General features: G+C 35.9%; 1 protein-coding gene across 1 annotated transcript in view; it reads left to right on the top strand.

Moving 5' to 3' along the window:
* MTMR2 (myotubularin related protein 2) overlaps positions 1-27,824 on the top strand; it is a 102,399-nt gene that overhangs the window by 69,319 nt on the left and 5,256 nt on the right. The window contains exons 7-12 of the mRNA XM_060160260.1: positions 534-617; positions 8,460-8,609; positions 9,362-9,550; positions 16,775-16,960; positions 20,082-20,288; positions 24,786-24,878. Coding sequence (XP_060016243.1) covers positions 534-617; positions 8,460-8,609; positions 9,362-9,550; positions 16,775-16,960; positions 20,082-20,288; positions 24,786-24,878 — 909 coding nt within the window. The remainder of the gene's footprint in view (positions 1-533; positions 618-8,459; positions 8,610-9,361; positions 9,551-16,774; positions 16,961-20,081; positions 20,289-24,785; positions 24,879-27,824) is intronic.

Below are 27,824 nucleotides of genomic sequence, written 5' to 3'. Positions count from 1 at the left end.
GGTCTTCTGACTCGAGTTTGAGTGTTTATCATCATAGTTGTTCCTGCTATTCTGTCTACATTAATGATAAATTAAAGTTTCTTTTTTGGTACAGATTGCAAGCCCCAAATTAAAAAGTTTATTCAGTATGTTTTAGAAAATGTAGCATAATCCTTAAAGCTGCTTAACTGCTGATATCTGTGATGTCAAACTAATTAATTATATCAGGAGATGTCTTTTTTATGTAATATCTTTCATTATTTAGAAGTAAACCTAAAACAGCTACCAAAGATATCTGAAGGAAACATGGTGATATGTTAGCATTTGATAAATCTTGGTGGCAGACCTTTGTGCTTTTCTGTGCTTGAAAATATAAAAAAAGTAAGTTTTCAAAATTATAAAACAAAAGCTAAAACAACAATATAAAGAAGAATATCAATACAAAATATCCTTACAGATAAGTAAATGAAAACATGGGGTATGATAAGGTTACATTTCTGATTCATTACCTTCTTAAATGTCTTTTTTAGCTATTAACTCTTTACTTTTTGTAGCCTCTTTTTGCTTTTGAGTACAAAGAAGTATTCCCTGAAAATGGGTGGAAGCTATATGACTCTCTTTTAGAGTATAGAAGGCAGGTAAGTACTTTTTTTTTTGAATTTCAATATTCTGTATTCTTTTCATTACAACAGAATGTTCATGGATAGAAGTGAACAGCTTTATATAGTTTTGTGGGTTTTGTTGTTTCTTTAACAAAGGCTAATCTTGATTTTTTTGATTGCCTTTCAGTTTCTTTAAACAGCTTTTCAGACTATGCCAATGATCTTTCATGAATCTTTACTTATCTAAGAGTTTACAAGTAAATCAGTTTATTGAAAAAATGTTTAATAATTATAAAAATAAAATTGTAAATATATTTACATTTTAATGTTTTTATATGTCATTCGCATTATTCACTCAGATTTTTCTTTTTGGGTATCCTATAATTTAATTCTGAAAACATTTCCTAATAATTCTACTACTTATAATTTAGCTGCACATAAAATTTTGAAAGTTCTGCATTTTCAGAGGACACACTTCTACATAAAATGTTAATAAATCAAATCTGATAGTATACAAAAGAGATAATACATCATGACTAAGGTGAGTTTGCTTAATATTAGAAAACCTAATAATGTGATTCACCACAGTAGGAGATTAAAGCAGAATTCTGTCTTGAAATCTGTGTTATAGTGTATCATTCTCCCTATTCTTCCTCAATATACCACTTCCCAGAGTTCCTATACTGCAGTACTTAAACTCTACCAAAAATAGTCTTTATTTTTAACTTTCCACATGTTCACTGTGCATTCTTGAGAATTTTTCAGACACATTGATTGTTTCTTGGTAATTATTAGATTTGATATTCAAATTATTCTAGAATTCAAATATGACAAACATTAGGCTACGATTTTTATATTTAGATTTTAAACATTGCATTTTAATTACTATAAAGCTTCTAATTTTTTAGGTTTGTTTCAGAAAGCCAGGAAGAATAAAAAACCATCACTAGAGAACTAAAGATATCCAGATGGTTTGAAACTGATTTTGTTGCTCAATTGCATGTGGCAAGTAAAATTTAAAATTAGTTATAAAACCATCAGTTATAAAACCATTCAGTTATAAAACCATCAGCTGGAAAAATATGAAGCAGAATACAAAATAAATGGATCAGCTTTTAAAAACCAAGAGTCTACACGTAACATTGCAAAATTTTTGCTAAACCAAAAATCCAGTGTCCGAATTAGGTGGCAAAGCAATCAGAAAATCTAACAAATGTCTGTAGAACTGTAAAAATAAAGAATATTCTTTGGGAATCTGGGCAAAAATTGCTGTCTGTTGTAGTAGCATTCAACATAGAACTTTGGAAAGGAGATGAGATAACTGTGTCCACAAAAAGAAAGAAATTAATATGAAAAAGAATAAGTTGAAGAGTGAGTGCGAAAAAACAACCCGATCAAAAAATGGGCAGAAGACCTAAATAGACATTTCTCCAAAGACATGCAGATGGCCAACAATCACATGAAAAGAGGCTCAACATTGCCAATTATTAGAGAAATGCAATTCAAAACTATAATGAGGGCTTCCCTGGTGGTGCAGTGGTTGAGAGTCCACCTGCCCATGCAGGGGACATGGGTTCGTGCCCCGGTTCGGGAAGATCCCACATACCGCGGAGCAGCTGGGCCCGTGAGCCATGGCCGCTGAGCCTGCGCATCCGGAGCCTGTGCTCTGCAACGGGAGAGGCCGCAACAGGGAGAGGCCGCAACAGTGAGAGGCCCACGTACCGCAAAAACAAAAAAACACAAAACTATTATGAAGTATCACCTCACCCTGGTTAGAATGGCTGTCATCAAAAAGTCTACAAATAAATGCTGCAGAGGGTGTGGAGAAAAGAGAACCTTCCTACACTTTTGGTGGGAATGTAAATTAGTATAGTCACTATGGAAAATAGTCTGGAGGTTCCTTAAAAAACTAAAAATAGAGTTACCATGTGATCTGGAAAAGATGAAAACTCTAATTCAAAGAGATACATGCACCCTAATGTTTCATAGCATCACTATTTACAGTAGCAAAGGCATGGAAGCAACCTAACTGTTCATCAACTGATGAATGGATCAAGAAGATGTGTACACACACACACACACACACACACACACACACACACACAGGAATATTACTCAGCCATAAATGGAATGAAATATTGCCATTTGCAGCAATGTGAATGGACCTAGAGATTATCATACTGAGTGAAGTAAGCCAGGCAGAGAAAGACAAATATATAATGTCACTTACATGTGGAACTAAAAAAGTAATACAGATGAACTTGTTTACAAAACAGAAACGACTCACTGACATAGAAAACAGACTCATGTTTACCAAAGGAGAAAGAGGTGGGGGGAGAGATAAGTTAGGAGTATGGGATTAACAGATACACACCACTGTACGTAAAATAAACAACATTGATTTACTGTATAGTACAAGAACCTATATTCAATATCTTGTAATAACCTATAATGGAAAAAAATCAGAAAATATCTATAACTGAATCACTTTACTGTACATTTGAAACTAATACAATATTGTAAATTAGCTATACTCCAATTGAAAAAAAGTAAATGAACAGCTGTACACATTCAGAAAGAGAATTATGAGATTAGGAAATGCAGTAATTAGAATACAGCATTGAACTCTATACTGAATGGTACAGATGCTCTATGGTCTTTGATTTACTAGATTAATTTGTTGGCTTTTTACTGCAGAGTTAGACACTTTGTCTCTGAGTCAACTAAGTTAAAGTCTAGTGGAGAGGACACTGTATTTGGTGTAGTTAGAAGACTTTTTTTTTTTAAATTTAAGTTTATTACTGAAGAAAATGAAGATAATCTCTTCTGTTTGTTTCTTTCCTTGTTTTCATTGAGGTATAATTGACATACGACATTATATTAGTTTCAGGTGTACACCATAATGATTTGATATTTATAAATATTGCGAAATGATCACCACAGTAAGTCTAGTTAACATCTAGACAGTGTCACCAAAAACAGTTACAGGATTCTTTTTCTTGTGATGAGATCTTTCAAGATTTATTCTCTTCGCAACTTTCAAATATACAGTACAGTATTAACTATAGTTACCATGCTGTACAGTGTATCCCTGTGACTTACATTTACTTTATAATTGGAAGCTTGTACCTTTTGGCTCCCTTCACCATTTCGCCCACTCCTGACCTCCTGCTTCCAAGCTTCCAACAACCAACCATCAGTTTGTTCCCTTTATCTATGAGCTTGTTTTCTTGTTTTGTTTTTTTTTAAGATTCCACATATACGTAAGATCATCATACAATATTTGCTTTTTTCTCTCTTATTTCACTTAACATTGTGCACTCAGGTTCCATCCATGTTGTCACAAGTGGCAAGATTTCATTCTTTCTATGGTTGAATAAAATTCCATTATATATAGAGATCTCTCACTCTCTTTATATATATATATATACACACATATATTTTCTTTATTCATCAGTGAGCACTTATATTGTGTCCATATCTTGGCTATTGTAAATAATGCTACAATGAATGGAAGCATATATCTTTTTGAGTTAGTGTTTTCATTTTCTTCGAATAAATACTCAGAAGTGGAATTGCTGGATCATATAGTAGTTCTATTTTTAATATTTTGAGGAACCTCCTTACTGTTTCCCACCAACACTGCACAAGGGCTCCCTTTTCTGCACATCCCCGCCAACACTTGTGATTTCTTGTTTTTTTGGTGATTAGCCATTTTATTTTATTGTTTATTTATTTATTTTAAAAATTATTCATTTATTTTTTAGTACATCTTTATTGGAGTATAATTGCTTTACAATGCTGTGTAATTAGCCATTTTAACAGGTGTGAGGTGATATCTCATTGTAGTTTTGATTTGCATTTCCCTGATGATGAGTGATGTTGAGCATCTTTTCATGTGTTCGCTAGCCAGTTGTATGTCTTTGGGAAAATGTTTATTCAGATCCTTTGCTCATTTTTAATCAGATTTCTTGTTGTTTTTAAGTTCTTTATATATTTTGGATATTAACGCCATATCAGGTATATGGTTTGCAAATATTTTCTCCAATTTCATAGGGTGCCTTTTCATTTTGTTGATGGTTTTTCCTTTGCTATTCAGGGTAATCTCTTAATGTAAATGTTGAGACTAAAAATAAAGCATCAGAGTATTCCTTTTTTCTTCTTCTAAATTAAAAAAAAAATTGGATGCGGTAATACTCACACTCTGTATAAAATTCAAAAGGTATAAAAGGGTATACTGAAAGGAAGGTTTCCCTTCCGGCCAACATTGTTCCCCAGCCATCCCAGTTCCTCTCCCTTTAGGAAATAATGTTATTCATTACCCTTATATCCTTTCAGAGATTTTATGCTACACAGCTTGTATAATGTGTATAGAGTATTTTTTTAAAGCAGATAATAGCATTCTGTACACACTGTACCCTTCTTTTTCATTTAACATATTTTGGAGATTATACCATCTCAAAACACACGGCTTCTCTCTATTCTTTTTTTCTTTAAAATTGATATATAATTCACATACCATAAAATTTTCTACTTTAAAGTGTACACCACTGGTTTTTTGTTTGTTTGTTTGTTTGTTTTAGCGGTACGCGGGCCTCTCACTGCCGTGGCCTCTCCCGTTGCGGAGCACAGGCTCCGGATGCGCAGACTCAGCGGCCATGGCTCACGGGCCCAGCCGCTCTGCGGCATGTGGGATCTTCCCGGACCGGGGCACGAACCCGTGTCCCCTGCATCGGCAGGCAGACTCTCAACCACTGCGCCACCAGGGAAGCCCTACATCACTGTTTTTTAACATATTCATAAGGTTGTGCAGCTGTCACCACAATCTAATTCCAGATCATTTAGAAGACTCAGTTTTGAATCCTACCTCTGGCACTTGCTTAGCTCTCACACTTAGATATGTGCTGTTGAATGAGTCACTCATGTCACAGTGCATTTATTTTTTTACTTGGTGATAGGAACTGCCTTATAGGATTGTTTGAAGGATTAGTGATACACAGAAAGGCACATTATAAACCATAGAAATCGATCCAAATGATTATTATTATATTTGTTACATTGTAAAGCTCTAAATATAGAAGTCATGATTGGTTGGCTTTTTGTGTGCTGCCGCTGAAACACAAAATGAAAGCCACATTAAATTTGTAGACCTATACCTTATAGTGCCTAAAGAAATTAGATTATATATTTTTTAAATGGGCAAAGCTGTTAGTAACCATTTGTTTGTTGTATAAGAGAGTATTTCTTTAATTTTCTCTTGACACATGTAGTGATTATACAGAGGACCCTGAAATTTGTGGATAAGGTCAAGAGAAATCATCAAGTTGCTAAAATAGTAAAAATCAGTATATAGAAAATGAGCATGGTCTTCTGCAGAAATAATCATATGGTAGATACCTTGCTTAACAAATTTGGAGAGCACTCAAGTACAGTAAAGGAGAACAGAATTTATCCTCAGAAATGGAATGTAAGTAACTAGGGAAAGCTATAATCCAGTTAATTTGGTTGTAAATTGACTGACAAATGGTTACATTAACTGAAGGGCAGTGATTTGCATGGAGAGAAGAAAGATGTATGCCAGAGATCAACAGTTGTCCTTATATCTTTAGCACTGTCTACAAAGAATGTATATGCTGACTAGCCAACTCCAGTTTTCTGCTTGGAAGGCACTTCTTTAGTGCAGTTAGGTGTGTCAGCTTCTCTAAGAATGAGGAGGACAATAGCCATTAAGGTAATTTAAGTCAATGATTCTACTCCCACCCATCCATTTTTCTGAAAAATCTGACACAACCTCAGTGGTAACAGTTCTCCCTGGTAGTGATTTTTCAAGGATATGGGAAGGCAGTGAGAGAGAGATGGGAGTTACCTACCTGTGTTAAAGATGGTACACTAGGATCTCAGGAGATCTGACCCTCTCAGCTTTGACTCCATATTTTCTAAGAAAACTTCAGAAACTAATTTTGCTTCTTGTAGAAGCTTCCTTGTAGAGTGGCCAGAGATCAGTGGGGAAAGCAGGAGTGTGAAGGTCTTTGCCAAGTCCCATAAAGGATTCTATACTTTATGTGAAAAGGAATAGGTAGCTATTGATAGTTTTTAGGCAGAAGAATGATGTGATAGCTTTTGCATCTTAAAAGAATTTTGAGGCAGTGTGGAGAATGGATTGCAGAGGGACAAAAGAGAAGTGACAATGGCCTTAATTAGGGAAGTGACAATGGCCTGAATTAGAGAAGTGACAGTAAAGATTGAGAGACGTGAGCAAACTTTTTTCAGGCACTTTTGGAAGAAAAAAATCATAAAAATTAGTCATTCATTGGAAGTAGAGGGTGAGGGAGAGTTAGAAGTGGTATCCAAGTTTCTTGGTTGAGTACCACCTCTATAAACTTACGAATTCATTTTTTTCATTGTACATTTTTTATTATAGCATGAACATTTATTTTAAACATCTCTTACTTAAACCTTTTTTTTATTTCTGGAAATAAGTAAGGATCTCACCTGAACAGTTATCTAGAAAGCTGAGGAAAGCAGGAGGGAAGGAGAGATGTAGATCATAGGAAGCAAGTTGGGACCAGGCTAATTAAATGGGATAAATGGTATTTAAGGCACTAATGAAGAGACAGACCTTGGCTAGGGATGGGTGGAAACTCTCTTGATAATATTTATCACATGATTACTGGAAGGGAGTTTTCCTTTCTTAATTTTAATATCCTCCTGGGTGTTCGGCAACAACTTTAGAAATACCCCTTTAAAGGAGAGTACCTCCTGCCCTTTGATTTCAGATTTTTATAACAATCTTGTGAACCAGGATAGTAGAATTTTTCTTGAGGCACAATGTACTTTTTTTATCAAAAGGATAGTTTTAGAATGTACATGGAATTCTTTACAACTTCCTTTGGTCAAGTTACAGTTTGTGCCACAATTTCTTCATCTATAAAATGACGGTAATGAAACCTGAATACAGTAATATGTGTGGGGGGGGGGCGGGGGGGAGGGAGGGAGGGATAGAGAAAGGCTGCTGGCATAGTGCCTGCACATAGTAGGTGCTCAATAAATGGGTTTTTTTTTTCTGTAATTTGGTTTCTTTCAGTTTTGTCTTTTTCGGTTTATTGAGTTGTCAGAAGTAATAAAATTAAAAATATATGTATTTTCTTAATTCCAGCCATTTAATGTAATGGCTTTATTTTCTATGGAATGGAGGATGGAAATTTTAAAGTGTTTTATTAAGTAATCCTATATGTGAAGTGGTATACTAGTTATAAATATGGCAAATATTTAAGGACCAAATGAGTTTAATAATTGGTGTGTTTTTAAAAAATTGTTTTAAGTGTTTCTCTTGCCTCTTTTTTGTTTTTGGTTTTGCCTTCTATTACTTCCTTGTTTTTTTAAATATGTTTTATATCAGCAACATTTTATTAATACTGTAAAATTCACTTTAGGTATATAAGTGATAAACATGTATGTAGCATTCTGGTGGACTCTTGGTGCCTGCCCTCAGAAATTTCTTTGTATAGATGAATGGCAGCAGAATTACTCACCAGTCAAACTGTATGAGACTGTGTTCTTTTTAAAGACAAGAACATTTTCAGTCTTACTGTTGCCTTGCTTTTCATTTGATGTGCTTAGGACAGACCCAACACTCAATCAGTATTTAATGATTTAATAGATCTATTAACGTAAAATTGAATGCCAAAATGAACACAGATCCCTGTGTTAGAATATCTCATCCTAAAAGCCTGGTCACCACAGGCAGACAATAACTATTCCAACAACTTAAGTGATAGATAGTGGAGAAAAGAGAAGTTGAATAGGAGGCTTCTGTTCTGATGTTTTAAAATATTTTTGTTGGGCAGTAATTTGTCTTATGTTTTATTTCACATGTAGGGAATTCCAAATGAAAGCTGGAGAATAACAAAGATAAATGAACGGTATGAGCTTTGTGATACATACCCTGCCCTCTTGGTTGTGCCGGCAAATATTCCTGATGAAGAATTAAAGAGAGTGGCATCCTTCAGATCACGGGGCCGTATCCCAGTAAGTGCGAAGCTGTGCTGAAACTTTCCCATTGCTTTTGTACTTCACATAATGATGAGGATGACAAATGGGAGAATGGTTGCAGAATTAAAAATAGCTACAGCGGCAGGTCTTCTCTGGGGATATTAGAGAATGTGTTATTTAGTAAAATTTAAACCAGAGGAAAGACTTAGACTAAAGACGTTTCTGGAGAATTTGAGATGGATATTAGAGAGCTGCATGGTTCTTAACTTGAAAACAAAGTTGGCTCTGTATTCACTGTTTCTTTATCTTATTATACATCTTTGGTCATGGTGATAAATGCTTTTTTTCCTTTAAATCCTAGAAAGAAGAAAACTTTACAAATTTGTGATGAATTACTGTGTTCTAGAAAGATAGCTCAAATAATTTTAGGTACAAAAATTCAGATTCTGAAGACTTTATAGTTGGACAGTTTTGCTGATACAGTACTCAGACTTTAAAAGTGGGGTTTACTTAGCCCCGTTTTAATCTATTTTTTTTCTAGAGACCACACTTCCAATAATCAGTGACTTTCATAAATCAATATCTGATTAATGAATTAGACCAAGTTTTCCACATGCTAGTATTGGCTTGAAAGAAAGGTGATGATTTTCATAGCAGCCTTGTATATCCTTTTATGGCTAGCCTTTGAATCCAATTAGAAAGCAGAGTTTTATAGAGTAATGATTTTCAGAAGGATTATAAACAGGAGCATGTAAAGGGTGTGTTGCCACTTTTTTCCACCCATTAAGGTTTTATCATGGATTCATCCTGAAAGTCAAGCCACAATCACTCGGTGTAGCCAGCCCATGGTAGGGGTAAGTGGGAAGCGAAGCAAAGAAGATGAAAAATACCTTCAAGCCATCATGGACTCCAATGCCCAATCTCATAAAATATTTATATTTGATGCCCGGCCAAGTGTTAATGCTGTTGCCAATAAGGTGAGATCGTCTTCCAGCAATTAGGATTATAGTTACAGTTTCATGAGTTTGGTGGGAGCCACAGTGCACTAGAAAGACTTTGGGCTTTTCAGTGATAAAAGTGTAGATTCTAATCCTGACTCTTCTACTTGATAGTGTAACTTAAATTTTTTTTTTTATTTTATATTGGAATATACTTGATTAACAATGTTGTATTAGTTTCAGGTATACAGCAAAGTGACTCATTTATACATATAAATGTATCTATTCTTTTTCAAATTCTTTTCCTATTTAGGTTATTACAGAATATTGATCAGTGTTCCCTGTGCTATACAGTAGATCCTTATTGGTTATCTGTTTTAAATATAGCAGTGTGTACATGTCAATCCCAGTATAATGTGGAGTCAGTTATTTAATCCTTTTAGTAACTTTAATTTGCTTATTTGTGAAATGAGAATCATAATAACTAACAGGGTTGTTTTAGGGGCAAAACTCACCTGATAAAAAATAGTGCATAATCCTGCTTACTTACGTAAGAAATAGGTATTCATCAATTACTAGTTCCTCTTTCCCTTCTCCAAACTGGACAATAAACTGAGCTTGTGACTGACAAAAGAAGTCTGCACAGCACTGTTGTAGAAATCATGCAGTGTTCTCAGTGACCAGTGCTGCCCTCTTCTGGCAGCCCTCCACCTGTACAAGCTATTCAGACTGAAAACTTGCAGTTAGCTGGAGCAGTGGTCCTGATTTCTGCTATAGAATAAATATTAGCATTGTGGAACTAGAAATTCTAGTCCAGAATTGCCAAAATCTACCTTAGGAGAAGGAAAGAGAAGAGATGCAATTTAGCTTTAAAAAATTGCCTCACATACAAGCGGAAAAAAACCCCAAAAGTCCCCCCAGAACTAAAACACCCCAAATCCTATAACTAAATAAGAAACACCATTAAATCTTGGTTATACATCCAGGCCTATGTGCAGATGCGTGCACACATATATTTGAGACAGAATGGGATAATTGCAACTTCCTTTTTTTAATTGGTGCTGTTTCTTTCTATGCCAATAAATATCTGTAACATGATAATTACTAACACCAATTGTTTTTGGGTATTTAGGTTCTTTCTTTTTTTTTTTTTGCTATTATAAACAGAGCTGGGATATCCATCCTTAAATTAAATTATGGATCATGTACCTAATTACTTCTGTCCTATTTAGTGTTTTGAGGACATTGTGAATTTCAGACATTCTCTGTTAAACTGTAAGTATTTCCCCTTAAAGGAGAAATGAGGCAATGTGTATATGAAGCTGGTACCCCAGAGACTGGCATGTATTTTTCCAGTAATTACTTGTTCCCTTCCGTAAACCTAATACCATGAATTAGCGGGAATGAGACTTAAGATGTTATCTAGGATGAGAGATGGAGAGAGGCATATAAGGCAGAAAAGGGGGTAGAGCAAAATATTACATTCCTCGTCTTTTTTTTTTAACATCTTTATTGGAGTATAATTGCTTTATAATGGTGTGTTAGTTTCTGCTTTATAACATAGTGAATCAGCTATACATATACATATATCCCCATATCTCCTCCCTCTTGCGTCTCCCTCCCTCCCACCCTCCCTATCCCACCCCTCTAGGTGGTCACAAAGCACCGAGCTGATCTCCCTGTGCTATGCAGCTGCTTCCCACTAGCTAGCTATTTTACGTTTGGTAGTGTATATCTGTCCATGCCACTCTATCACTTCGTCCCAGCTTACCCTTTCCCCTCCCATGTCCTCAAGTCCATTCTCTATATCTGCATCTTTATTCCTGTCCTGCCCCTATGTTCTTCAGAATCTTTTTTTTTTTTCTTTTGGATTCCATATATATGTGTTAGCATATGGTTTTGTTTTTTTCTTTCTGACTTACTTCACTCTGTATGACAGACTCTAGGTCCATCCACCTCACTACAAATAGTTCAATTTCGTTTCTTTTTATGGCTGAGGAATATTCCATTGTATATATGTGCCACATCTTCTTTATCCATTCATCTGTTGATGGACAGCTAGGTTGCTTCCATGTCCTGGCTATTGTAAATAGAGCTGCAATGAACATTGTGGTACATGACTCATTTTGAATTACGGTTTTCTCAGCATATATGCCCGGTAATGGGATTGCTGGGTGGTATGGTAGTTCTATTTTTAGCTTTATAAGGAACCTCCATACTATTCTCCGTATATACTGGCTGTATCAATTTACATTCCCACCAACAGTGCAAGAGGGTTCCCTTTTCTCCACACCCTCTCCAGCATTTATTGTTTGTAGAATTTTTGATGATGGCCATTCTGACTGGTGTGAGGTGATACCTCATCGTAGTTTTGATTTGCATTTCTCTAAAATGATTAGTGATGTTGAGCATCCTTTCATGTGTTTGGTGGCAATCTGTATATCTTCTTTGGAGAAATGTCTATTTAGGTCTTCTGCCCATTTTTGGAGTGGGTTGTTTGTGTTTTTGATATTGAGCTGCATGAGCTTCTTGTAAATTTTGGAGATTAATCCTTTGTCAGTTGCTTCATTTGCAAGTATTTTCTCCCATTCTGAGGGTTGACTTTTCATCTTATTTATGGTTTCCTTTGCTGTGCAAAAAGCTTTTAAGTTTCATTAGGTCCCATTTGTTTATTTTTGTTTTTATTTCCATTTCTCTAGGAGGTGGGTCAAAAAGGATCTTGCTGTGATTTATGTGAAAGAGTGTTCTGCGTATGTTTTCCTCTAAGAGTTTGATAGTGTCTGGCCTTACATTTAGGTCTTTAATCCATTTTGAGTTATTTTTGTGTATGGTGTTAGGGAGTGTTCTAATTTCATTCTTTTACATGTAGATTTCCAGTTTTCCCATCACCACTTATATGAAGAGTCTGTCTTTTCTCCATTGTATATTCTTGCCTCCTTTATCAAAAGTACGGTCACCAGGGCTTCCCTGGTGGCGCAAAGGTTGAGAGTCCACCTGCCGATGCAGGGGACACGGGTTCACGTCCCGGTCCGGGAAAATCCCACATTCCGCGGAGTGGCTGGGCCTGTGAGCCATGGCCGCTGAGCCAAAAAAGTACGGTCACCATATGTGCGTGGGTTTATCTCTGGACTTTCTCTTCTATTCCATTGATCTATATTTCTGTTTTTGTGACAGTACCATACTGTCTTGATTACTGTAGCTTTGTAGTATAGTCTGAAGTCTGGGAGCCTGATTCCTCCAGCTCCGTTTTTCTTTCTGAAGATTGCTTTGGCTGTTCCAGGTCTTTTGTATTTCCATACAAACTGTGAAATTTTTTGTTCTAGTTCTGTGAAAAATGCCATTGGTAGTTTCACAGGGATTGCATTGAATCTTTAGATTCCCCTGGGTAGTATAGTCATTTTCACAATGTTGATTCTTCCAATCCAAGAACATGGTATATCTCTCCATCTGTTTGTATCATCTTTAATTTCTTTCCTTAGTGTCTTATAGTTTTCTGCATACAGGTCTTTTGTCTCCTTAAGTAGGTTTATTCCTAGGTATTTTATTCTTTTTGTTGCAGTGGTAAATAGGAGTGTTTCCATAATTTCTCTTACAGATTTTTTTACCATTAGTGTACAGGAATGCAAGAGATTTCTGTGCATTAATTTTGTATCCTGCTGCTTGACCAAATTCATTGATTAGCTCTAGTAGTTCTCTGGTAGCATCTTTAGGATTCTCTGTGTATTCTCATGTCATCTGAAAACAGTGACAGCTTTACTTCTTCTTTTCCAATTTGGGTTCCTTTTATTTCTTTTTCTTCTCTGATTGCTGTGGCTAAAACTTCCGAAACTATGTTGAATAATGATGGTGAGAGCGGACAACCTTGTTTTGTACCTGATCTTAGAGGAAATGGTTTCAGTTTTTCACCATTGAGAATGATGTTGGCTGTGGGTTTGTCATATATGGCCTTTATTATGTTGAGGTAAGTTCCTGCTATGCCTACTTTCTGGAGGGTTTTTATTGTAAATGGGTGTTGAGGTTTGTCGAAAGCTTTTTCTGCATCTACTGAGATGATCATATGGTTTTTCTCCTTCAGTTTGTTAATATGGTTTATCACATTGATTGATTTGCGTATATTGAAGAATCCTTGCATTCCTGGGATAAACCCCACTTGATCATGTTGTATGATCCTTTTAATGTGCTGTTGGATTCTGTTTGCTAGTAGTTTGTTGAGGATTTTTGCATCTGTGTTTATCAGTGATGGTGGCCTGTAGTTTTCTTTCTTTGTGACATCTTTGTCTGGTTTTGGTATCAGGGTGCTGGTGGCCTTGTAGAATGAGTTTGGGAGTGTTCCTCCCTCTCCTATATTTTGAAAGAGTTTGAGAATGATAGGTGTTAGCTCTTCTTTAAATGTTTGATAGAATTCGCCTGTGAAGCCATCTGGTCCTGGGCTGTTGTTTGTTGGAAGATTTTTAATCACAGTCTCAATATCAGTGCTTGTGATTTGGTCTGTTCATATTTTCTATTTCTTCCTGGTTCAGTCTTGGAAGGTTGTGCTTTTCTAAGAATGTGTCCATTTCTTCCAGGTTGTCCATTTTATTGGCATACAGTTGCTTGTAGTAATCTCTCGTCATCCTTTGTATTTCAGCAGTGTTAGTTGTTACTTCTCCTTTTTCATTTCTAATGCTGTTGACTTGAGTCTTCTCCCTTTTTTTCTTGATGTCTAGCTAATGGTTTATCAGTTTTGTTTATCTTCTCAAAGAAACAGCTTTTAGCTTTAGTGATCTTTGCTATCATTTCCTTCATTTCTTTTTCATTTATTTCTGATCTGATCTTTATGATTTCTTTCCTTCTGCTATCTTTGGGGGTTTTTTGTTCTTCTTTCTCTAATTGCTTTAGGTGTAAGGTTAGGTTGTTTATTTGAGATTTTTCTTGTTACTTGAGGTAGGATTGTATTGTGATAAACTTCCCTCTTGGAACTGCTTTTGCTCATCCCAAAGATTTTGGGTCATTGTGTTTTCATTGTCATTCGTTTCTAGGTATTTTTTGATTTCCTCTTTGATTTCTTCAGTGAACCCTTGGTTATTTATTAGTGTATTGTTTAGCATCCATGTGTTTGTATTTTTTTACAGATCTTTTCCTGTAATTGATATCTTGTCTCATAGTATTGTGGTCGGAAAAGATACCTGATACAATTTCAGTTTTCTTAAATTTACCAAGGCTTGACTTGTGACCCAAGATGTGATCTATCCTGGAGAATGTTCTATGATCACTTGAGAAGAAAGTGTATTCTGTTGTTTTTGGATGGAATGTCCTATAAATATCAATTAAGTCCATCTTGTTTAATGTAACATTTAAAGCTTGTGTTTCCTTATTTATTTTCATTTTGGATGATATGTCCACTGGTGAAAGCGGGGTGTTAAAGTCCCCTACTATGATTGTGTTACTGTTGATTTCCCCTTTTAAGGCTGTTAGCATTTGCCTTACATATTGAGGTGCTCCTGTGTTGGATGCATAAATATTTACAAATGTTATATCTTTTTCTTGGACTGATCCCTTGATCATTATGTAGTGTCCTTCTTCATCTCTTGTAATAGTCTTTATTTTAAAGTCTATTTTGTCTGATATGAGAATTGCTACTCCAGCTTTCTTTTGATTTCCATTTGCATGGAATATCTTTTTCCATCTCCTCACTTTCAGTCTGTATTTAATCCATTTACTTTTAAGGTAATTATCGATATGTATGTTCCTATTACCATTTTCTTAATTGTTTTGGGTTTGTTATTGTAGGTCTTTTCCTTCTCTTGTGTTTCCTGTGTAGAGAAGTTCCTTTAGCATTTGTTGTAAAGCTGGTTTGGTGGTGCTCAGTTCTTTTAGCTTTTGCTTGTCTGGAAAAGTTTTAATTTCTCCATCGAATCTGAATGAGATCCTTGCTGGGTAGAGAATCTTGGTTGTAGGTTTTTCCCTTTCATCACTTTGAAAATGTCCTGCCACTCCCTTTTGGCTTGCAAAGTTTCTGCAAAAGATCAGCCGTTAATCTTATGGGGATTCCCTTGTATGTTATTTGTTGTTTTTCCCTTGCTGCTTTTAATATTTTTTCTTGTTATTTAGTTTTTGATAGTTTGATTAATATTTGTCTTGGTGTCATCTTATTTTTTAAGTCATTCCCATGCATATTTCACTACAGAAATCTCTTTTTTTAAAAGACTCTGATATATTTTATCTATTGGGACATTTTTCTGATATGTGATAGACAACAAAAATCTAGGAAGGCATAGACAAAGCAAAGAAATAAAAATCACTTATAATCACTAATATTTGATATATTTTCTCCCACTGTTCTGTGCATTTATGTATTGTTATTTTTCATTGTTTTTCCTCTCTATATGAATTATTTCTTTTCATGAAATATCCCTGAAATAACTTTAATAGTACTCATCATACAGCTGTATCATTGTGCAGTTAATCATTCTTCTAATATTAGGTCTTTAAGTATTTAGTATTTTAAATATAGCTAAAATAAGTATCTTTTGTTGGCATCTTTATTTCCATAAAATAGTTTCGTAGATATACCATTACTATATCATAGTTTAAAGTATGCATATTTTTAAAAGTTTTGTTACATATTGCCAGCATTCTTCGGGAAGGTCAGTTTACCAGTTTGATATATTTTTTCCTGCCATTTTATTGAGATATAATTGACATAGAAAAGTGCGTAAGTTTAAGGTGTACAACATAATGATTTGATATATGCATATATTGTGAAATGATCACCCCCCCCCAAGTTTAGTTAACATTCATCACCTCACGCAGTTACATTTTTTTTTCCTTGTGAATTTTCAAAGTCTACTCTCTTAGCAACTTTCAAATATACAATATAGTATCGTTGAAGGGAGGTGAAGAAGCATGGGCCAGGGGTAAACTAGTCCCTGCACATGGAGCTTGCTGGTCTGGTGACTTCAGTCTTCTTTATGAAATTGTGTTTGAGTAGGACTTGAAATATGGATAGGGAAATTTTACCTTCATTTATGTTATCACATATAATTTTAACAAAAGGAAGTCAGGGTGAGAGTATATTCTTGTTTTATGAAGAACATGTGATAGAGCGTGGTTGTGTTAAGTTGCCTTGAGCCAGCCACATTTTCCTGTGGAGTTTTTCTACCATCAGTAATGTGTATCATCTTTGATTCTATTGGATATTTTGTGGCATTCTTGGGGATGTCAACATACAATGGATGTGCATTCATTTATGATTTCCTGTGATGTTTGCTTTTTTTTTTCCAGGCAAAAGGTGGAGGTTATGAAAGTGAAGATGCCTATCAAAATGCAGAACTAGTTTTTCTAGATATCCACAATATCCATGTTATGAGAGAATCTTTACGAAAACTTAAGGAGATTGTGTACCCCAACATTGAGGAGACCCACTGGTTGTCTAACTTGGAATCTACTCACTGGCTAGAGCATATTAAGGTGGGTATGTTATTATTTCTTTAAACTATCATAGGATATCAAACAAGGACTTTCTCTGCCCTTTTGTCTATATCGGCTCTTTTCTTACAATTGAAATCAAGATGAAAGTATCTTTTTAAACAGCGAAAAATTGATAACTGCTTTGATAATTAGAACTACTTTTAAGTTTTGGTGCCTGAATGAATTAATTTTCTATATTATGCATTTGGTTCAGTTGTACTTCTTTTGTTCCCTCTCTTTCCCATCCTATCTGAATTCTGCCCATCCTTCAGATCCCAGCTAATATTTCATTTCTTCCATGAAGTCTTCCCAGATTGCATTCGTTTTCATTTTCTCTGAACTTTTCACTTTACTTTTGTTTTCCAGCTAATCAGGTGTTACCATGCACTTGATTTAATTACTTTTATGTGTCACCCAACATATATTGCTAATTCATGGAGAGTAGGACAGGCTAAATCATATTTCTTCTTTGTCTCCTCAGGAGCCAGGGCAGCACTATATGATATGAATAAAGCACTCAATAAATAATTGTTGCATGGCTTGTGAAAACCATTCTGGTCAGGCACATGAGGTGAAATAGTTAAATGAAGGATACCATTTGAAAGCTAAATGATTTGGAGACTACCGTGTGAACCCTAGCTTGCCTAATATGTTAATATATATAATGTTTTTTGGTTTTTGTTTTTGTTTTTTTGTGGTACGTGGGCCTCTCATTGTTGTGGCCTCTCCCGTTCAGGCTCTGGACGTGCAGTCTCAGCGGCCATGGCTCACGGGCCTAGCCACAGCATGTGGGATCCTCCCGGACCAGGGCATGAACCCGTGTCCCCTGCATTGGCAGGCAGACTCTCAACCACTGCGCCACCAGGGAAGCCCAATATATATAATGTTTGAAGCACCAAATGTTATTTCAGTTAATATAGTTACAAATATTTTCAGATAGTGTCTGAATTTCAGTAAGATACCTTACCAAAATATAGGTTTCTATAATATATATGACCACATATATTCATATTATGAAATAAATGGAAATGAGATTTTTCATGTTAAGAAGGAGCAGATTGTACTCACATTAAAACCTCTAAAACTAAGACAGAATTGAAAGCTAAATTGACCTAATGACAATTATAGACTATTTTGATTACTGTTTCTCTTCTAGAAACATAGAAGCTTGAATGTAGCAAAGTGTATACACACTCTTTTGTTAAAGAGAATGGTCACAGGACCATCTATTACATTGTATGATGTATAAGTAGAAAACCAGAAGACTTGATTCAGAACTAACGTAAATTGCAGCATTCTGTAAGTTCCAGGTCAATTTTTAGCAGGTACAACATTCTCTCCAAAAATCTGGCTATAGGGCTTCCCTGGTGGCGCAGTGGTTGGGAGTCCGCCTGCCGATGCAGGGGACATGGGTTCGTGCCCCGGTCCGGGAAGATCACACACGCCACGGGGTGGTTAGGCCCGTGAGCCATGGCTGCTGAGTCTGCGCGTCTGGAGCCTGTGCTCCGCAATGGGAGAGGCCACAACAGTGAGAGGTCCGCGTACCGCAAAAAAAAAAAAAAAAAAAAATCTGGCTATAACCGAAATAAGTTTCCTTAGAAGTTTAAGAGGTACAGTTGTGTCTGGACCACTTTCTCCTCCCCCAGTCCTCACATCTGCAAGGCTTACCCACTTACTTTCTTTAAATCTCTGCTCAAATATCACTTTCTCAAAGATGCCTTTCCCAACCACTTCATATAAAATAGCAGTTCTGCCAGCACTCCCTAGACCTAGATGGTGCTTTTTCACTTACTGCCCTCTGACACACTGTGTATTTCTTTCCTTATTTGCACCTGGCTGGCCTCACCTAAGTAGAATGTAAACTTTGTTAAGCCAGCACTTTGTTCTGTTTGCTGCTCTATTTCCAACACCTGGAGCTGTGCCTGCCACATGGTAGGGGACTCCGTAAATGTTTATCTTTTGAATGAATGAATGAATCAATGAAGATGACCACTTTGGATAAATCTTTCTTGTCAGTCTTAACTCTCCAGCTGTTTTAATCCTTTGGGTCAGTGATGTGTAAGTTTGGATATACATTTGAATTTTAGGTAGAAGTTATTTAAAATAGTAAGTTAGGATTAGTGGAGAATGGGGACCAGGTGTTTGTTTTTGTTTTTTTTAATGCTCACAAATGACTCTGATGCATAGTTAAGATTGAGATTGCTTCAGAGTACCCCACTTCCAGAATATGCCTACAGTTATAATGAAAAGGAGGTCATCATGAGATTCTCTAAACCTAGTATATCTTTTCTTTCATTCTTATCTATGTTTGTGTAATCATGCTGTTCTTTAAGTATGATTTGGCCATTGCAGAGAAAAATGTGGCTATATTGTTCATTTTAAAGGATACCATACTTTGTGTTTCTTTTTTGGTTACATCTAATTCTGTCTAGTTTTAACTCAAGATCAGCTTCAGGAAAGGTAAATTATTTTGCAGAGTCTCTGCATATTTAAAAAAAAAACCCTGAAATTATTTTAGATACCAGTTAAATTGACATGGTAATATATTGGTCTGATCAGAATTTTCCATTCATACTGATACAAAAAAAGCAGCTTACTCTGAAGTTTTATACTGTGCTTGCTGTATGCTATATGATGTATATAAAAACAGTAGAATAAGTGCTATAGAAGCTGTAGAATATTTTAAAATATCCAACTTTATGGCTTTCATATTCTAATTTGGTTAAGTATCAACAGGTAAGACTAAAGTTGGTGTATTATTTTTATTTAAGTGGATGATGTTGGAATATTTGAAGATTCTCAGAAATAGATCTCTTTAGAACTTAATCCTTCTTTCCTCTTACTCATATTTTTGATTTGTTTAGAACTCAAAGGCACCTTTTGTTTGGATATTTCATTGTGCAGATTAATAGGAGTCTGCATTTATGAGATTTCTTTTTAGTTTTAAAAGCAAAATTTATGTATCTTCTACCATTCACAAAAATTCTTTTTGGGAAGGGACTGATGTTTTTTTCTCCACATGGTATTGAGACAGTCATCTCTAAACAAAATTCTATTAGTAAATTATGAAGAAGGAAGCATTTAATTTTTTAAAAAATTAATTAAAAAAATCTGTTTGCAGCTTATTCTCGCAGGGGCTCTTAGGATTGCTGACAAAGTAGAGTCAGGAAAGACGTCTGTGGTAGTCCACTGCAGTGATGGCTGGGATCGCACAGCTCAGCTGACCTCCCTGGCCATGCTCATGTTGGATGGATACTACCGAACCATCCGAGGATTTGAAGTCCTTGTAGAAAAAGAGTGGCTAAGCTTTGGACATCGATTTCAGCTTGTGAGTAAAGAACCGTGACTCATTGTATCACATATGCATGTCATGTAAGGCGTGTGAAAATCATGCCTTTACTCACTAGATATTCATCTAAATCTGATCCTTTGTTCTAATGGGTAAACTTCCCAAGAGAACTTTGGGCTTGTTTTGGAAGCACTGGGTTATCCTGATGTGGCTCTGCAGTCTGGAGCCAGGGTTAGCTGTTTGTCAGGCTCCTGGCCCAGTCTCTTCCATACTCTCTGTCGGGAATAGGAGATACCCTTCTGTGACTTCCACCTTCAAATGATAGTTCAGAGCAGCATGGACTGTTACGGAGCTACAGGGCGCTTCTAGCTTTTCCTGTAGACTTAAAAAAACGTGAGACTGGCCTATTATTCTTAATTTAAAGTAGCCCTACAAAGTAGCACTACTCACACAGGATCAGGGTCTAAAACAATTTAGACTGGGACTAAAAGAAATAACAGAGAAAAAATAATTTAATTTAGAGTTGGGAATAAAATAGCTTTTCTGTTACCCTTAATGACCATATGTATGGAAAGTGTTGCAGTTAGTTTTATGGAAATGACAAATTTTTGTGCCCTCTATATGACTTAAAATTTATTTTGATGTCATTCGTATCAAATCTAAAAGTTGGAAGGGCCTCAGAGTCCAGGGAATGTCTTCTCTGGTGTCCCCGTGAAATGGTTGTTTGGTTTCTTCATTAACACCTCCAGAAATAAGCAGCAGGTCCCTTCCTGAGGCTGTCCAGTCTCACTGAAGAAAGTCTACCTACTACAAACTTTTTCTTCATATGAATTAAAATTTACTTCTCATTTTCTTACATTCCCCTTTGGAGATAAGAAGAACAAATATGACTACTAATCCAAATAAGATAGCCCTGCAAATATTTGAAAGTAGCTGTCTTCCTGTGTCAGTCATAACCTTCAGTTCTGGCAAAATGTCCGTTTTCTTCAGTCTTTTCTCATCCTAATCCCCTCACCCTCCCCTTTGTCCTCTGGACTTTGCTCATGGCTTTCTACAAGTGTGGTACCCAAAACTGTAGTAGTTCCTAAAATAGAGGAATGGGGTTATTATGTCCCTTTTAAAGGATACTGTGCTTTTGTATTTGCTTTTTGTTACAACATACATTAGATTCATGTAGCTTTTAATTAAATAAACATTCAAGTGGTTTTTAGCTGTGTTTCTGCTAAACTCTAAATTTGGAATCAGCAAACTTGGGAACAGTTACCTTGTAGGCCTTGGTTCTCATGTATGCCCATCCGTGGTATGTGTTAGTTGTAATCATAGAATTTAGAGAGTGCGGAGCAGGAATATTTTCCCAGGAAAGAGGAGCAGTGTGAGCAAATGGTGAGTGTGAGTGTCTCACACTGGGTGGGACTGAGTGGCTGGAGTAGAGTCGAGGGAGGGGCAGGTTTAGAAAATCTGGAGATGAGAGTTAATATTGTTCAGAGGCCTTGAAGCCCCTGAGAGTGTGATTTTTGGCAGCATTTTCCTAGATTAGCTGAAAGACTTTCTGAAATATGTTTGCTCAGATGCTGTCTCTAATGTTAACCGTTAGTATCCAGTAGCTACCAGCACTGTTTATGAAAAAACTTGCAAGAAATGGACATTTAAAGGTAGTTTGCTCTTTTGAACTTGAACTGTTAAATAAAATTGGTCATCTGGAGTATCTATTCAAGTAGCTCATGTTTTTTCAATTCTCTATAAAACGTACTTACCATGAAAAGACCATTAAAAAAAAAAAAAAAAGAATGGGGCTTCCCTGGTGGCACAGTGGTTGAGAGTCCGCCTGCCGATGCAGGGGACACGGGTTCGTGCCCCGGTCCGGGAGGATCCCACGTGCCGCGGAGCGGCTGGGCCCGTGAGCCGTGGCTGCTGAGCCTGCGCGTCCGGAGCCTGTGCTCCGCAATGGGAGAGGCCATAGCGGTGGGAGGCCCGCGTAACGCAAAAAAAAAAAAAAAAAAAAAAAAAAGAAGAAGAATGAAGTTTTAGTTAGCCAAAGCTGTACATGTTCATATAAATATAACCAAAATCATAAATATTTCAGACTGTTTGAAGTTGCAGTGGATTCCTAAATTATTGAATCTGGTTACCTTACTCCATTTTTTCCCCCTTAGTTGTTATCTGAAAGCAGAATTTGACAGTTAAAGGACATCTGATCAAGAGGGTATGCTCACATGGTTAATACAGGGTAATGATTCTCAAACTTTTTGATTTCTGGACCTCTTTCCTTTTTTAACAATAATTGATGACCCGAAAGAACTTTGTTTATATCTATCAGTATTTACCATATTAGAAATTAAATTTTAAAAATTTAAATATTATTTAAAGAAATAAATCTGTTTTCTTAGTCCATTTGGGCAGCTATATTTCTCACAGTTTTGATGGCTGGAAGTCCAAGTTCAGAGTGCCAGCATGGCCTTCTGGTGAAGGCCTTTTTCCGGGGTGCAGACTGCCAACATTTTGCTGTGTTCTTGAATGGTGGAAGAGGGCTGGGGCCTCTGTGGGGGTCTCTTTTTTTTTTTTGTGGGGTCTCTTTTGATAAGAGCATTAATCCCATTCATGAGGATTCCACCCTCATGACCTAGTTAGCTCCTAATACCATCACACTGGGCATTAGGATTTCAACATGTGAATTTTGGGGGAACACAAACATTCAAACCATAGTACTATTATATATTAGCATAAATAACATTTTAAAGAAAAATAACTATATTTTCCAAAACAAATAAAGAAGTTTAATGAGAAGAGTGGCATTATTCTACATCTTTTGCAAATTTCTTTAATATCTGGCTTAATAGAAGATAGCTGAATTTCATGTCTCCTTCTGCATTCAATCTGTTGCAATATGTTCTGTTGGTTGAAGAAATGAGGAAAATCTGACCACACACAGATATGTAGGTTGAAAAATAGAGAGTATTTTAATTTTTTTCAGGGAATTGTGGATATTTTTCTTTGATACTGTGCCAAAACTCGACAAATGGTAGTTTCTTAGCAGTTAATTGTAATGTGGAATCCAAAACTAACTCAATGAATTTTTTGTTGTTTGTTCTATTAAATTCCTTTGGTCTGTCTTGCACTTTGAATAAATAGATCTCTTACCCATGCATGATTTTGTAACATCAAGTGTTGGTAATTTGGAAAATACTGGCTTACTGATTTACACAGCCCTTCCAATATTAATGCATTTCATTATATAATATAGTCACATTTGTTAATACCGCTACTGATTTTATCAGAAAAGTATTATCAAACTCATTGTAGCAGATAAAAATTTCCCCCAAGTCTAATTTTCACTCAGAAACTTGAATTGTATCATTGGTAACAAATACTGTCCATTGTTTTCCTTGAAGTGACGCATTCACTTTTGTACATTTTCAAAAAAATGTCTGCAAGATATTCAGGTCTTAATAATCATAGTTCATATATTGTTCTTTCAAGTCAAAATGATGTTCCATGAAAAAGCCGTGTTTCCTACCATCCTACTTAAGTCTGCAGCAGAAGCATATTATGTGTATTTCCCATTTTGTTAATAGGATACTTAAAAATTTTGTACTCAGATGGGGAGATTTAATAAAGTTAATAACTTTTACTGCTTCATCAAGGAAACTGGCTTAAGAGAGATTGGCTTTTTTTTTTCCCTTCTTTTACTGCACGTGTTTGGCAAGGAAGAGTATAATAACTGCTAATATAGATTGATTTCAATGCCTTGCTTCTTGATTCCTACTAAGGCACCAAAAGTCTTCATCACTTTAACACCATTGGTGCAAATGTCAACACATTGAAAAAGGCAAAACGTGTCTTAGTAATATTATAAAAATAGTTTTGAACTCACAGACCTGCCCTGCTGCCGGAAGTCTGTGGACCATACTTTTAGAATCACTGTTTTTGGGTACAGAGTAGAGGTTTATCTCAGTCACTGGGGGCAGAAGTCTTCAGAGGAGAAAAAAAAATTGAGAAAGTAGGTGAGTGCATGCTTGAGGGGAGATGTCAAGCATTTTTTAAAAGTTTTCAAAGATTTGTGCTAATGTGATTCTTTTTGAAAGACAGTCTGGAGCTCAGATGCAACAGGTCCCCTTCATGCACTGGCCAAGGTGTTAAAGGAGAAGGGTGCTTCCTGAAGCTAGTGTACAAGGAACTGTTAATATTCAGGGCAAAATCTCCAGAAGAAAAATCTGGGCTCTGAGGTCTGGCTGCTCCTGTGTCCCATTATCAGCCTTTTAGGATCTGAGTTTTGTTTATTAAACTGAGTTGTAATTCCTGTTACAAGTGTCTCATGTTAGGAAATAACCTGGCAGTTTGCACATTGAAATGTTAATAGAGATTTCTGCTTGGTGGGATTATGGTAATTTCTGTTTTCCTTGCAGTGCTCTTTTAAAAAGATATTCTGAATTTTTAAAAATATTGAGCAAATATTACTTTTCTTGGAAAATAAAATTACTTTCAGTAAAAGCTGAAAAATCCCACAAAGCTTATATAATATTTCATTCTTTGCTTCAGAGACTTGGCCATGGAGATAAGAACCATGCAGATGCAGACAGATCACCTGTTTTTCTTCAGTTTATTGACTGTGTCTGGCAAATGACAAGACAGGTAATTTATCTGGGATATCCATTCTTACATCTCTCTTTTAAGCTGTCCAGTCAGAGTTGGATTTGATCACTGATTATCTTACATTTCATGTAAAATGGAAATTCTTGTAAGTTTTCTAGGTACTAGAACTATTACCTATTATTACATTATGAATTAAGTTAAACGATATTATTTGGAGGTAGTATTAAACACTTGACAATTTGATTCCATTAGCATTTCAATGCATGGCATTGATAATAACCCCTGAGAGGTTTCCTCTTTTGTTTTGGACAATTAGTGTTAAATAATGGCTTTATATTCACCCAGAAACTCATCTGTACATTGCTAAAGGAGGTAAAGAAATGAAATAGGCTAGGTAACTCAAGTGAAATGAAATCATGTTTTAAGCACTTTTGATGGAAAAATGTATTTAGATGGGAATTATGGCAAGGTATGTATGTAATAGATTCAGTTCTTTTTGTTTATAGGTATGGAGAGAGAGATTATGTTCTTTTAGACTTAATCAACATTCTAGCAAATGATTTGAAATATTACTGTAAATAGATTTAGTCTTTTGGAAAGATACCAGAGGAGATTGAAAAACACCTGATTTATTATGGGATCACTTCACTAATGAGGCAAGGAATTGGTGTCTTAAAAATGTTTAACTCAGGAAAAATAATCTCAGAACCCAAAAGTTAGATACAGTTCATTGGTGTATCAGTTAATTATTTTTTTTTCAGTTAATTATTTATCCAAGAGTTTTATTAGACCTCAAACAACTGGGAGCCTGGTTAGTTTTTCATTAGACTGCCACAGGAATATAAAGTAGGGCAGTTGCTGGCTCTGCTTGGCTTTAGGATTGTGTTCTGGTTTCAATAAAATACTCTTTATTTCATTAAGAGAAAAATGGTGATCCTCAAGTGAAATACATTAATTACATAACGAATAGTTTATTTTTCTCCCATAAGCATTTCAGTTTGGGTGGATTGTTTTGAAACCTGCTGGCTTAAATGAAGTGTCGTAATAGATATGACTACCGTTTGTTAAGGCTGGTATTTTAACACATGTGATGCAAATGTGTATACAATTCAGTTTTGTTCTACAAATTAGGCCCTTGGCATACTAGGGGGAAGGGAGACACAACATGCTTATTAGTTTAATAATGTTTACTGCTTCTTGGAGTAGGTTTGAATTTTTCCTTTGGAACTGCTTTTGAGATAGTTTTCGATATATTAGCTATTACAAATCCTTATCAATCCTTTTTTTTGGGGGGGGGTGTTTGACCATAAACAATAGGACCTACTTTTGACCATTAATCTTTAAGTAATATTTGACAATGTTGGTAAAAATCAAATATGCCATATCAAAGGACTACAAAAGTCATCATTGATGGTTAAGTGTACTGCTTTCTGGGGAACATACCTTGAAGGGAGCAATGTGTGTGAACTATTAGTTCTGGTATATTTGTTAGAAAAACAAAATCAGTCACATTTACCAATTGTTCACATAGAAGAGTACATGACAAATGCATTTCTTTCTTAGTAGTTGTGTTAACTTTTTATATGCTGTATATCTAAAAGCAATTTAATTTTGAGCTTAAGTTAATAAATAATGTAATACCAGTTTAATCTTGTTTCGTTGATAGAACTTAAATACCACTATAGTTGTGAGTCTTTATTGTAAATGTCTGCTTATATTTTTCTGTATGATATTTTCTTCCTGAGCATTGAATGTGTTAGATAGTAATGTTTATTGGCAATCGTCAGTTTTATGACTAATTGAATGTGCAGAGATTTAAATAGCAAATTTGTTAAAATGGGACCAATAATGTAATTAGCCAGATTCTACACCTCCTTCTGCCCTCATCCTCATCCTCTCAGTCCTGGGATCAGGAAGCAGTTGATAAAGGGCCCTTTAGAGTTTAAACATGTAAGGAGACAAAATATTCCTCCTCTGCTCAGAATTTTAAAAACAAGAGCAGCAGTTACTACTCTATTTAAATAATGCTCTAAAATAATGCTATTTTAGTTTTGTTGTCAGGAAATGCTCACTGATTAAGCCATCTTCTCATAACTGAGATAATAGTTTTGCCACAAAGATGAAAGACTAATCATAGGCTTAGCTCCTTTGGCTTGCTATGTAATGAGTCAGGGTGCATTCATGGATGACTAATAAATAAGGCTGTTAAGAGTGTGTATCAGTACAGGAGATGGGGCGACTTCCCTGGTGGTGCAGTGGTTGAGTCCGCCTGCCAGTGCAGGGGACACGGGTTCAATCCCTGGTCCGGGAAGATGCCACATGCCGTGGGCTAAGCCTGTGTGCCACAACTACTGAGCCTGTGAGCTACAACTGCTGAGCCCACGTGCCACTACTGAAGCCTGTGCGCCTAGAGCCCATGCTCCGCGATAAGAGAAGCCACTGCAATGGGAAGCCCATGCACTGCAATGAAGAGTAGCCCCAGCTCGCTGCAACTAGAGAAAGCCCGCACGCAGCAATGAAGACCCAATGCAGCCAAAAATAAGTAAAAAATTAAAAAAAAAAAAAACAGTACAGGAGATGGGATTTGTTCTGTAAATGAATGAATGAGATTTGACAAAGTTTCTTACAATTGATTGGCTTTATGTTGGCATGTGCTTTATTACCTGCTTCATTTGCTTCACAGCCACAAAAATTATTATTCAAGAATTGTTCAAGAAGATAAATTGTTTGAGAAGATAAATTTGCCATGTTACCGTGCTTATAAATTTAGGAAACTTCAAGGCAAAGTTGTTTTCATCCCTGTCCCTTTTGCATGCAGTTCATACTGTTTTCCTCCACTATGGAGGAGAAGAGAAATTTGGCACCAATATTTATTTCCCAAATCCACAATCCAAATATTCATGGAATTCCTTTTCACAGTCCTGTAAATGGTACAGTGCTACATAGAAGCTTTCAGATAATTCTTGAAACATTAGATGGATAGGA

Source organism: Lagenorhynchus albirostris, chromosome 9 (assembly GCF_949774975.1).
Source record: "Lagenorhynchus albirostris chromosome 9, mLagAlb1.1, whole genome shotgun sequence".
Classification (NCBI taxonomy): Eukaryota; Metazoa; Chordata; class Mammalia; order Artiodactyla; family Delphinidae; genus Lagenorhynchus; species Lagenorhynchus albirostris.
This window is presented reverse-complemented; position numbering and strand designations above follow the sequence as displayed.